General features: G+C 46.7%; 1 protein-coding gene across 1 annotated transcript in view; it reads left to right on the top strand.

The window, feature by feature from the left end:
- CHD1L (chromodomain helicase DNA binding protein 1 like) overlaps positions 1 to 4,050 on the top strand; it is a 61,626-nt gene extending 57,576 nt beyond the window's left edge. Inside the window, exons 21-22 of the mRNA XM_060236758.1 lie at positions 3,266 to 3,374; positions 3,894 to 4,050. Coding sequence (XP_060092741.1) covers positions 3,266 to 3,374; positions 3,894 to 3,963 — 179 coding nt within the window. The 3' untranslated portion in view covers positions 3,964 to 4,050. The remainder of the gene's footprint in view (positions 1 to 3,265; positions 3,375 to 3,893) is intronic.
- The last annotated feature ends 9,092 nt before the right edge of the window (positions 4,051 to 13,142 follow it).

Below are 13,142 nucleotides of genomic sequence, written 5' to 3'. Positions count from 1 at the left end.
TGCAGACTTGGAGAAGGTAGGAGGCCCATGCGGTAGCCAGTGTTTCTGCGCCTCTTCTCCAGGGTTGGTGGTGAGGCTTCAAAATGACATGTCTTTATGTATAGCCCTTGCACTCCCAGTCTGGGAAACTGCTGAGGGGCAGAAATGGGCCCCATGGTTCTGTTGGGGCAGGGCACTTCAGAAGAGCTTCTTGTGTGCCTCTGGGATTACATTTGAGGGGAGGGGCTCTTTTAATGCTTGGGGCCAGATTGTCCCCTTCAAGCTTCCAGTTAGGGATGAAAAATACAATGGCAGCACAATATACAAAATACAAATATACCAAAAATATTGTGCAAATCACACTATTAAATAGCTTGTACAAATTAAATATATTGTGTAGAACATACAAAAATTATCAAAAATTCAAAACATTTTAGCCAAACAGAAGTCTCAAATGTAATATTTCAGGGAGGACCCCTCAAAGTCTCTTAATTTCTCAAAGACAGTACTCAGACTCAAAAACAAAGTTCCAAAGGAGTCCCTCCGTTGCTTGTTGGCTTCTGAAGGAAAAATTCTTGCCTTCACGCAACCACCAGTTTTTAATTGCGTTCCGCTGCTCCTGCAGCTTTCTCATAAGCCAACTGAAATTCACAGCCAAGTTTTCTCTCAGACGCCTATTTCAGTATCTCAATTGATACTTGCTCCAAGGACAGACTCCTTGGAAGTAATGACATACATAGCATTGAATAGTATCTTATAGGCAGACTTCAAAAGGTTGGGTTACAGATAACTTCAAAAGGATAACATAAAGATGCAAATTGGGTTGCGGGTTCAAAGGCTACTCGCTGGTATCTCTTTTATGGCTAAGGAATGTTAGCTAATAAAAACATCTCCTGTTCTCACACATTCTCAGAGAGCGGATAAGACCTGGCTGTGTGAATCTGGGGGAGAGGCATTCTACACCGCTAATTCAATGTTACTCTAAATATCCTGAGTCCAGATGGATTTATTATACATCCATGGGAAGGGAGAGAGTGGGGAGGGAAGAAGAAAGGGGGAAAGCCAAAGGTGATGCTATGCTTTACCCCTGGCCTGTTTACTGGGTACATGTAGAAACAGCATTTAGAAATAGCATGCTTGACAGGCACAAACCACAAAAATGTGGTTCATGGGTGAACCCCAAACTGAACCATGAATGCAGTCAACTGCCGAAGGAACCAAATCAGGTTCATACCCCAAAAAGCTGAGCAGTATGGGCATCCTGCTCCCATGAATCAGCTTTTTAAAGGGGCTTTCTTGGGCAGCTAGTCCCAGGGCCTGGTTGCTGAAGAAAAACTCTTTAAACAGCTGAGACAGGCGCAGGCTGCCCCAACTGCTCAGATGTTTCCCACCTGAACAGCTGAGCCCCTTTAAACAGTTCAGCCAAGCAGAGCAAACTGCTCCCATGGCTCTGTCAGTGGTTCATGTGCAGAGTGCAAAACAGAGAACTGCCACCAGGTCGACGCTAGGAAGAAAATGGAGCCTCACACCAGCACCTAGTATAAAAGTGGTGTATTTACAACTATATACAAAACAACTTGGTGTGGTGAATAACATATATTAAACTGAGTGACAAAGTGCTACGCCAGGAACTCACTCTCACCAGAGAGAAATACTGTCCGGCACTGTAGTCCATATATACATAGGTCAGCCAATCACGGCAGTCCACACAAATGCTGACTCCAGCAGCTGCTTTCCCCAGATACAGTCCAGCTTCAACCGGCCTTCTTCCAAGGTTGCCCTGACCTGAGCTGTCAGAAGCTGCCACTGTAGATCCACCTGCTGCTCCATGCTGCATCCATGCTGTGGACGGAGGACTCACACACTAACAGGTTCAGCTGGTTAAAGGGGCTTCCAGTCTGGGAACCATTTAAACCCCTGCTTTCTACTCCCCGTGGCCATTTAAACCAAACAGCACGGTGGCGGTGAGCTTCCCATTGCTCAGCTGTTTTTTTTGTGAACGGCAGGAAACACAAACTGTTCACGAACGAGCTACATCAAAATTTATGCAAGTCCATGGCAGTTCTTAAGTTCGCAAATATTTCTTAACAAACTGGCCAAAATTTGTAACCACCTTTAGTTAATTAACCGGTTTGTGGCCATCACTACTCCCAATTACTATCCCACCCAGCTCTATCTGCTAATGGATGGCCGGCCTGGCTGTGTCCCAGAGAATTTGGACCTGGCACTGCAGGCCGTGGCAACTTGGTTGAGACTGAGTGGGCTGAAATTGAATCCAGTGAAGACAGAGGTCCTTTGCCTGGGTCGGGGCGCTCTGGGAGGGGAAATACCTCTCCCGGTTTTTGACGGGTCAAGAGCCTGGGAGTTCTCCTGGAGCCTTCATTATCAATGGAGGCCCAGATAGCAGCCACTGCCAAATCAGCTTTTTTTTCACCTGAGGCGGGCGAGGCAGTTGGCTCCCTTCCTAGAGCGTCGGGACCTGGCAACAGTGATCCATGCAATGGTCACCTCGAGATTAGATTACTGTAATGCCCTCTACATGGGGCTGCCTCTGTGCCGAACCCGGAAGCAGCAACTAGTGCAGAACGCGGCTGCTAGACTGCTGCTGGGGCTCCCAAAGTGGGAGCACATACAGCCGGGGCTGCGTGAACTGCACTGGCTGCCAGTTATATACCGGATTCATTACAAAGTGCTGGTCATTACCTTTAAAGCCCTATATGGCCGAGGACCTGCCTACCTTAGGGACCGTCTCTCCCTGCACGAATCCCAGAGAGCACTGAGGTCAGCAGGGAAGAACCTGCTGACTATCCCCGGGCCAAAAGAGGCAAAACTCCAGAGTACCCGTACTCGGGCTTCCTCTGTCATGGCTCCACAGCTGTGGAATCAGCTCCCAGAAGAAATGCGGGCCCTGCGGGACTTTGAACAGTTCCGCAGGGCCTGCAAGACCATCCTGTTCCGAATGGCCTTCACTGAGCAGAACTGCTAAGTAAAACTTGCCATCTGGGTAATAGCACAAAAATATTAATTTTATTGTTTTTAGAATTTTAATGGATTTTAATCAATTGTAGTTAAAATGTTATATCATACAATGTATGTATTGAATTCTTGTTGTTAGCCGCCCTGAGCCTGCTTCGGCGGGGAGGACGGGATACAAATAAAATGTGATGATGATGATAGAACTGTCCAGGGAACTCACTTTGATAACTAGGGAACTGTTCATTTTGAAAGACACCACGCTTCACCCCAAGCCAGCCACTCTGAAAGCATTTCCTTCTCTCTTGGTCAGCAAGCGTCCATTTTCCTCGCATCGGCTATGCAACCAAAGGCTTTAATTGGTATGGAACGGAGCGCCTCATTCGAAAGTACTTGGCCAGAAGAGGAATCCCCACCTTTGTGTATCCTTCTGAAGTGGGATTTTTTTTTTTCTTTGTAACAGTTCCAACAGCAAGTTAGTCCTGTCATCCCTAATATGGTGGTTAAGAACCCTCATCATTGGCTGCGTTTGGCAGACTGAATTAAGGCCTTTTCTGGCTTTTAAAACGCTAAGGTCGTCGCTGTCACTGTGGAATCGAATTGGATCCCGAGTCTCATTGAAATGCTTCATTTCCCCTCTATTTAGGAAGCGGTATAAACTGGTTATACTGCCAAACTTCAGACTTGGCCATTTATTTATTTATTTGATTTATATCCCGCCCTACCCCACCGAGGGCAAGGGCCAAGGTCTGTCTAGGATAGAAAATCCAGCCAACCCACCCCAATTTCCCTGCTGTATTTTGCTGCCCAAAATGGAAGCCTCAAAGCAGCAGGATCCTCCCAGGACTCTCAGAATTCTCACTCCCTCTGCCCTCCAGTCTGGAAGCCAGTGGCTGGGGATTGTTGTGGCTCTGTGGCAGCTCCTTAACCTTTCCTCTCAGCTACTATTTCCCTCAGAATAAAGCAGCGACGTCTTCACAAGGCTTCGCCTCATCAGCACCAAATCCATAGCCCTGAAGAGGATCTCAGCAGAATAGCTTGTTTTCTTGGGCCTTTTGTGAAATGTTAAAATGGAATAAAGACTCTGTTTATATGTTTCCAGTGTGGAGTGTTTCTATTGCAGTTATCAGGAATTGAGCCTGTTGTTAGAACAGAAGCTGCACTTTTGTATGGTTGGGGGGGTGGGGGGAGAGAAATTGAGGATTGAACTTCCTGATGCTTTTCTTTTGACAAAAGAGGCATTGGGCCCACTGTTGGGTGAAAATGGAGAAACTCTGACAGAGGAAAGAGAGAAAGCAGAAAGGCTTAATGCCTATTTCACCTCAGTTCTTCCTTGAAGAGTACAGGCTCAGCTAGAGATGGTAGTAGGCAAGGCACAGCATCTGGGCTGTTCTATTGACAAGAACAGAGAACATAAGAACATAAGAACATAAGAGAAGCCATGTTAGATCAGGCCAATGGCCCATCCAGTCCAACATTCTGTGTCACACAGTGGCCAAAATATATATATATATATATATATACACACTGTGGCTAATAAACACTGATGGACCTCTGCTCCATATTTTTATCTAACCCCCTCTTGAAGGTGGCCATGCTTGTGGCCGCCACCACCTCCTGTGGCAGTGAATTCCACATGTTAATCACCCTTTGGGTGAAGAAGTACTTCCTTTTATCCGTTTTAACCTGTCTGCTCAGCAATTTCATCGAATGTTCTTGTATTGTGAGAAAGGGAGAAAAGTACTTCTTTCTCTACTTTCTCCATCCCATGTTAGTTGAGAGTTAGTTGAGAAGCGCTTGGTTGCATTGAATGAGTATAAATCCTCCAGGCAAGATGGTATGCATCCAAGAGTGTTCAAAGAACTTTTTAAGAGCCTTTGTCAATCATTTCCCAGACCTCTTGGAGGACAGGAGATGTGCCTTTTTCAAAAAAAAAAAAAAGGAAACTCTAAGCCAGTCTGTCTGACCTCTGTCCCAGGGAAGTCGCTGGAGCAGATTTTAAAGGGATCAATCTGTAAGCATCTAAAGGTCAACTTTTTTGCCACCTTCTGGGTATGGAGGGGGTGTGATGAGGTATTTGTGAATTTTCTGCATTGTGCAGGGGTTGGACTAATGACCTAGATAGACCCCCTTCCAACTCCATGATTCTAGTTTGGTGATCAGGGAAAATTGGTACAGATTTGTCCCCAATAGCTCCTGCCAAACCAACTTCAGTTTGGTATTAGTGGTTAAGTATGCAGACTCTTATCTGGGAGAACCGGGTTTGATTCCCCACTCCTCCACTTGCAGCTGCTGGAATGGCCTTGGGTCAGTCATGGCTCTTGTAGGAGTTGTCCTTGAAAGGGCAGCTGCTGTGAGAGCTCATTCAGCCCCGCCCGCCTCACAGGGTGTCTGTTGTGGGGGAGGAAGGGAAAGGAGATTGTGAGCCGCTTTGAGACTCTTCGGAGTGGAGGGCAGGATATAAATCCAATATCTTCTTCATTTCCTTCTTTGATTGAGTAATGGGCTTTCTGGATCAAAGGAATGCTGTTGATGTTGTTTACCTGGATTTCAGCAAAGCTTTTAGAGGGTTCCCCATGAAGTTCTGATGGGTAAACGACTCTAGGGCAGTTAGATGGATTGGGAATGGGTTGGAGAACCACATTTAAAAAGTAGTTGTCAATAGCATTGTATCTGAATGGAGGGAGGTGACCAGCGGGACGCCACACGCCTTGGGGCCCAGTACTTTTCAATGTTTTTATCAGCGATCTGGATGAGACTGTGGAGAGGCCACTCATTACATTTGCAGATGACACCAAATTGGGAGGAGCACCAATGAACACGCCAGAAGACACACCGATGAGATCTGAACATGCTGGAAAAGCGGGCAGAAGTGAACAGGCTTGATTTGCCTCCCCCCCCCCACCGCAAGCCCCCTCCGGCCCACCTCCAGCGTTACCCCCGCGGTGGCGCTCCGCTCGCCCTTCCCCCGCTCGCCATGACTAAAACTCAGCCCTGCCGCCAGCTTCTTGCAGCCTGCGCCTGTGCATTTTGTTAAGAGACTCTCTTAAAGCACGTGGAGCGCTATGGCGGCGGCGGGGGTGAGCGGAGCACTGTGGGAGGGGTGCCTGACTAGGGCGCTATTCGCCTAGAGCCGCTCCTGCCCCCACCTGATCTCCCCGCTGCTGCTCTTGCGGCCCCCCCCACCACCAATTTTTTTTTCACTGGGGCCCCTCCACCAGAAATGTTCTGGCTACAGGCCTGCAACAATGGAATTGTTTTTAACACATAGAATAACAAGTTTGGTTTGGATATTATCTGCAAGGCTTCAGTTGTGTGGGAAAATAGCAAAGGCAGTAAACATGTCAGAATTGGAGAATGATGCTGAGAGTCCCATCTTCATAAGCTATTCTATCCCACCTCGAGCTGGGTGTTTCTGTCCACCTAATTTCATTTTAACATATAAAAAGGTAGTCCCCTGTGCAAGCACCAGTTGTTTCCGACTCTGGGGTGACGTTGCTTTCACGTTTTCACGGCAGACGTTTTACGGGGTGGTTTGCCGTTGCCTTCCCCAGTCATCTACGCTTTCCCCCCAGCAAGCTGGGGACTCATTTGACCGACCTCAGAAGGATGGAAGGCTGAGTCAACCTGGAGCCGGCTACCTGAAAACCCAACTTCCAATGGGATCAAACTCAGGTCGTGAGCCAAGCTTAGGACTGCAGTACTGCAGCTTTACCACTCTGCACCATGGGGCTCTTCAATTTTATCCTAGAAGAAGAAGAAGATATTGGATTTATATCCCGCCCTCCACTCCGAAGAGTCTCAGAGCGGCTCACAATCTCCTTTATCTCCCTCCCCCACAACAGACACCCTGTGAGGTGGGTGGGGCTGGAGTGGGCTCTTACAGCAGCTGCCCTTTCAAAGACAACTCCTGCCAGAGCTATGGCTGACCCAAGCCCATTCCAGCAGCTGTAAGTGGAGGAGTGGGGAATCAAACCCGGTTCTCCCAGATAAGAGTCCGCACACTTAACCACTACACCAAACTGGCTCTCCTACCTACAAAGCCAACTGGTAGACTTTGGGCAAGTCTCTCAGCCCCACTCACCTGATGTGGGTGGAGGAAGGGAGGTAATTGTAAGCCTCCCAGCACAATGAGAAGGCAAAAGTGCTCAGCAATGTTCTTCCTCCAAAGCAACCAAGGAACTGATCCTTGTAGCCTGGAACTCAGTTGTATTTCTGGAAGTTCTCCAGGCCTCACATGGAGGATAAGGAATACAATCAGACAGGTCACTCAGAGATACCAGCAATGTAAACCGAAGGTTCCTGTGACCCAAATTACTGTGAAAACATACACACATTTATTACAAATAGGACAGGTAAATATTACAAAATTCAGTGACAGAAACACAGTTCCTAGTAATCAAGTACAATTCAAGTCAAAACACTATGTGCAGTAATGGTTCCAATTTTATCAGTCCCATGAGGATATGTGCAAAAGGACAGCTGCCATTCCACTCAGGAAACGGCTTATCAGACACTAATTAACATACAACATTACCATATATTCAATAATCAACAAGAAACACAATCCACAAAAATACAATTACTCACATTTTAAAATAAAAGTTGTTTCTTCTTTCAGGTTTATAGAATATATTTCTGGTTTTTGGTTATTTATAACTAGTCCTGAGATTTTGCCAAATTGTGTAGTTGATGCTTATACTTCAGAAAGTGAGATATTTTAGGGGGAGGGATGGTGGCTCAGTGGCAGAGCATCTGCTTGGGAAGCAGAAGGTCCCAGGTTCAATTCCCAGCATCTCCACTAAAAAAGGGTCCATGCAAATGTGCATGAAAAACCTCAGCTTGAGACCCTGGAGAGCCGCTGCCAGTCTGAGTAGACAATACTGACTTTGATGGACCAAGGGTCTGATTCAGTGTAAGGCAGCTTCATATGTTCATATTGAATCATCTGCATAGAAGCTTGTCTTATATGCTCAGGGCGATGTACAAGAGTAAAATCAATTGCATTAAATATATAATGCAATATATATAAAGCATCTTAAATATTGCTCCAACAAAGAGAGGAAGTGATCGATTCATTAATCTCCCCCAGCCACTTGGGGGGAGCTGTGACCACCCGCTCACAGGCAAAGCGTGAAAAACCCAAAGAGAAAGGGGGGGAAGATTAATTAGAGGTAGAAAGGGAAGGAGATGCAGTACCCAAGGGGGTGAAAAGGGGGGAGAGAGGTTTCTGGTACAAGGACAATAAACTTTATGTAACAGAGAGCCTCCGGAAAGAAGTGCTACAATCCTGACATGACAATAAACTAGCTGGGCATTTTGGGTATGTCAAAACCCTGCTCCTAATGAATAGACAATTTTGGTGGCAGTTTATGAAAAGAGACATATCTGATTATGTGGCCTCTTGCCCAATTTGTTTGATGGCTAAATGTGAGGGGGGAAACCGCCGGCATCGTTACAACCACTGGCGATAGCAGCCAGACCTTGGTCAGTGGTGTCAGATTTTATCGTGGAACTCCCTCCTTCTCACGGAAAACCTGTAATCCTTGTAGAAGTGGACACATTTTCTAAACAAGCGCATTTCATCCCATGCTCACAAATGCCCACGGCTAAAAAACTAGCCCAATTATTCTTCCAATACGTGGTGAAATTACACACTTTTCCTGATAGATTAATTAGTGAGAGAGGAGTACAATTGGTTGCTGACTTCTGGTGGGAGTTTTGTAAATTAACCGGGATTGAGCAGGGATTGAGCTCCGCGTATCACCCTCAGACTGACGGACAGATGGAGAGGATAAACGCGTTGTTGGAGCAATATTTAAGATGCTTTGTGAACTATCAACAGTCGAATTGGGCAGAGTTGCTTCCTTTTGCAGAGTATGACTATAATAGCATACACCAAATCCTCCCCCTTCCTAGTAGTGAATGGCTTTCCATAACTCCCGGGAGGAACAATAACCGAAACCCCATCCACTTTTGAACAATGGTGGGGAAAGTTGGGGAAAGCCTGGAACAACATCCAAGAAAATTTAGAATTGGCTAAAGAGACTTACAAAAAAAATTACGATAAGCATCATTCTCCTGTTTGGGATTTTAAAGTGGGAGATACAGTATTACTATCCATCAAGAACTTGCCATTACCGCAGACCTCTAAAAAATTGGCATACAAGTTCTTGGGACCGTTTCATATAAAACATGTGATCAATAAGGTGACTGTAGAACTCGAATTACCAAAACTGTTCAGTAAGATACACCCAATCTTCCATTGCAGGTTACTTCGAAAAGATCCTGGAGCAATGCCCTGGCACCCCAGACCCAAAGCTCCAGAGCCCATCCCGGTGGGAGATCAGAATCACCATGAAGTAAAAGAAATCTTAGACACTAAGCTGAAGCAGAGTGTATTGTATTTTCTGATTAGATGGAAGCATTTTTCAACAGCTCAGGACGAATGGGTGATTAGTTCAAATAGAGCCCCAGCGTTGAGTAAACAATTCTATGCTAAATATCCTTCAAAGCCCAGAAGGGGGACTTAGGGGGAGCAGTATTTTATTTTATTTATTTATTTTTATTGATTTGATTTGATTTATATCCCACCCTACCCCACCGAAGCGGGCTCAGGGCGGCTTGTCAAGTATGTCAAGCGCGCTCAATTCTGTACTGCATTTTTCTAGATAGAGAGCAGGTCACCAGCTCTCCATTTCCCCCCCCCTTATTTACAGCCAGTGGGCAAGTAATAAATGCATCTGGCTCTGGGATGTTTATGCTACAGCCTGGCTGATATTACCTTCAAGTCGCCTCTCCCAGAGTTTCACACAGACAACCCTTATCTCTTCCCAAAGATATGTGAGAAGGTTTTATGTTTCCAATAGCCTGAAATTCCTTAGTAATAAAATAGATAGCCCCCCAGAGCCCCAGATACCCACAGATCAATTCTCCATGATTTTCTATGGGAATAAATCTCCATAGGGAATAATAGAGTTCCCAGCAGACATTTCCCACCCCTCCCCTCGCTTTCTGACGACCCTGAAGCAGGGGAAGGGTCTCCAAACCTGCCCCCACCTGGGGATTGGCAACCCTATCTCCTAGGGACAGCTAAAATACTGTTTTCTCTCCTAGGGACACTGTTCCTCACTTAGGGGCACCTTAGGAGGGGTAGTCCTTTCCTCCTAAGGGGCCTTAGTCCACAATAGGTAATGTGTTCATGAGTTCACGTCTACCCAATGGAAGGCCACCCCCAGCAGCCAGCCTTTAGACCAGGGGAGTCAAACATGCAGCCCGGGAGCCAAATCAGGCCCCTGGAGGGCTCCTATCAGGCCTCCAAGCAACTAGCTATCATCTGCTTCCTTCTCCCTCTCTCTTGCTTCCTTCCTTGCTTCATAACAGCTTGCTTTGCAAGGCTTGCTCAATAGCACAGGAGCTACAGAGGAAAGTATCTATTTTCTCCATTGGTTGAGGCTCCTCCCTTGAGGAGAAAGAGGGGAGGGAGAGTTTGCATTGCCAGGCTCTTTCAATCAGCAGAGCTACTGAGCCAAGGCTCTCTTCCTTCTATTGGCTGAGGTTCCTCCCCCTTCTGGCCCCCTGGGGAAGGGCCAGAGCTTCCTTTGCCTAGTTCCCTGGATCCCATGGGGAAAATACAAAGAAAGTACCTTTAAGACCGAGTGGTAATATTTTAAACATGTTTTAATTTTTTTTTTTTTACAAAAATATTTAATTGTATTTGTCTGTCTCCCTTATAAAGGTTATATCTCTTCTACCTAATCTTAAATAGGTCTACACATGGCCCGGCCCGACATGGCTCGGCCCAGCAAGATCTTATTGATGTCAGATCCGGCCCTCATCGACACCCCTGCTTTAGACTTTGCTCTCCTAGTGGCACTTCCACTTTTTAGTGCCCTTTCTCCCAGCCTGAAGCTCTTTGCAATCTGGTTTTGTCGGGATCACCCTGAATAGTTTGGTGTTGCCTGCAAGCTTGGCATCATCACTACTCACCCCTAACTCCAGGTAGGGTTGCCAATCCCCAGGTGGGGGCAGGGGATCCCCTGGTTTGGAGGCCCTCCCCCCGCTTCAGGGTCATCAGAAAGCGGGGGGAGGGGAGGGAAATGTCTGCTGGGAGCTCTGTTATTCCCTATGGAGATTTATTCCCATAGAAAATCATAGAGAATTGATCCACGGGTATCTGGGGCTCTGGGGGGGGCTGTTTTGGGGGGTAGAGGCACCAATTTTTCAGTATAGCATCTAGTGCCTCTCCCCAAAATACCCACCAAGTTTCAAAAAGATTGGACCAGGGGGTCCAATTCTATGAGCCCTAAAAGAAGGTGCCCTTATCCTTCATTATTTCCTATGGAAGGAAGGCATTGAAAAGGTGTGCCGTCCCTTTAAATGTGAGGGCCAGAACTCCCTTTGGAGTTCAATTATGCTTGTCACAGCCTTGATCTTGGCTCCACCCCTAATGTCTTCTGGCTCCACCCCCCAAAGTCTCCTGGCTCCACCCCCAAAGTTCCCAGATATTTCTTGAATTGGACTTGGCAACCCTAACTCCAGGTGATATATGAGCAAGTTGAAAAATACTGATCTTAATTCAGTTCCACAAAGGACCCTCTGCTCTCATTCCTCCATTGTGAGAACTAACCATTTATTCCTATTTGCTTATTTTTAGCCAGTTTCCAAGCCATAACAGGACGTTCTCTTACCCCATGACTAGGAAATTTCCTCAGGAGGACTTGGTCGAAAGCTTTCTGGAAACCCAAATAAGCAATGGAGAGCCAGTTTGGTGCAGTGGTTAAGTGTGCAGACTCTTATCTGGGAGAACCGGGTTTGATTCCCCACTCCTCCACGTGCACCTGCTAGCATGGCCTTGGGTCAGCCATAGCTCTGGCAGAGGTTGTCCTTGAAAGGGCAGCTGCTGTGAGAGCCCTCTCCAGCCCCACCCACCTCACAGGGTGTCTATTGTGGGGGAGGAAGGTAAAGGAGATTGTGAGCCACTCTGAGACTCTTTGGAGTGGAGGGCGGGATATAAATCCAATATCTTCTTCTGTGTCCAGAAGCTCATCCCTGTCCATTTATTGACACTCCCAAAAAACTCTAAAAAGATTGGCGAATATGTTTTATGGTATGGGGCAGGTGCAACTTCATCGGTTTTGGTACATGACTGCATTTAACAGTTCTCTTAAAAAATAAAAGCAACCTTTGGCTTCTTTCAGAATGTCCTTCTTCATTGGAAAGGGGGAGAGGGACACCCAATCTCAATCTTTGCATCCATCGCACAAGGGAGCCCATTCTCAGCATCAGATTTAAATCTTGAGTCAATTACAAAAATAAACAAGTTCACTTATTGTGAAACAAAATAACAACTATTGGCTCACTACTACTACTACTTACTATTACTATCTGGCTCATGTAGCCATGTGAATCCATGCCACAGAAACCTAAACTGCATGGCTCTGCCCTTGAAGAGCACTCCTACCAGTACTGCTGGTTTACTATCAAGGGCTGATCATCTACAAAGACCTCCATAGTGCTTACATGAATAGGCTCCAGCACAGTACCTTTGCTTATCTGAGCAAAGCCTTTTGAAGGTCCCACCCTACTAAAGAGCAAGTTGAGATCAATAGCTGCCTGAACATAAACTGTCTCTGCTGGGGCTCCCTCCGGGTAGAACGGCTTGCCTCAAGAGAGCTGAAAGACTGTATACTTAAAAAAAAATCATCCAGCTGGCTTAGGCTTCCCAATCCCCAGGTCCCAGAGGGGGATCCCCCGGTTTTACAGGCTTCCCCCCTCCCCCAGCCAGCTGGCCGGCGGGAGAAGCCCCGCCCCCACAGCCATCATGCACCTCCATGAACGATTCCCATAGGGAATGATGGGGAATTGAACCGCGGGTATCGGGGGCTCTGGGGGGGTTGTTTTTTGAGATAGAGGCACCAAATTTTCAGTATAGCATCTAGTGCCTCTCCCCAAAATACCTACCAAGTTTCAAAAAGATTGGGCGAGGGGGTCCAATTCTATGAGCCCCAAAAGAAGGTGCCCCTATCCTTCATTATTTCCTATGGAAGGAATGCATTTAAAAATTTGTGCAGTCCCTTTAAATGTGATGGCCAGAACTCCCTTGAAGTTCAATTATGCTTGTCACACCCTTGCTCTTGGCTCTGCCCCCAATGTCTCTTGGATCCACCCCCAAAGTCTCCTGGCTCCAC

Source organism: Heteronotia binoei, chromosome 4 (assembly GCF_032191835.1).
Source record: "Heteronotia binoei isolate CCM8104 ecotype False Entrance Well chromosome 4, APGP_CSIRO_Hbin_v1, whole genome shotgun sequence".
NCBI classification, from domain to species: Eukaryota; Metazoa; Chordata; class Lepidosauria; order Squamata; family Gekkonidae; genus Heteronotia; species Heteronotia binoei.
Note: the sequence above shows the minus strand (reverse complement) of the source record. Positions and strands in the feature narration are given on the sequence as shown.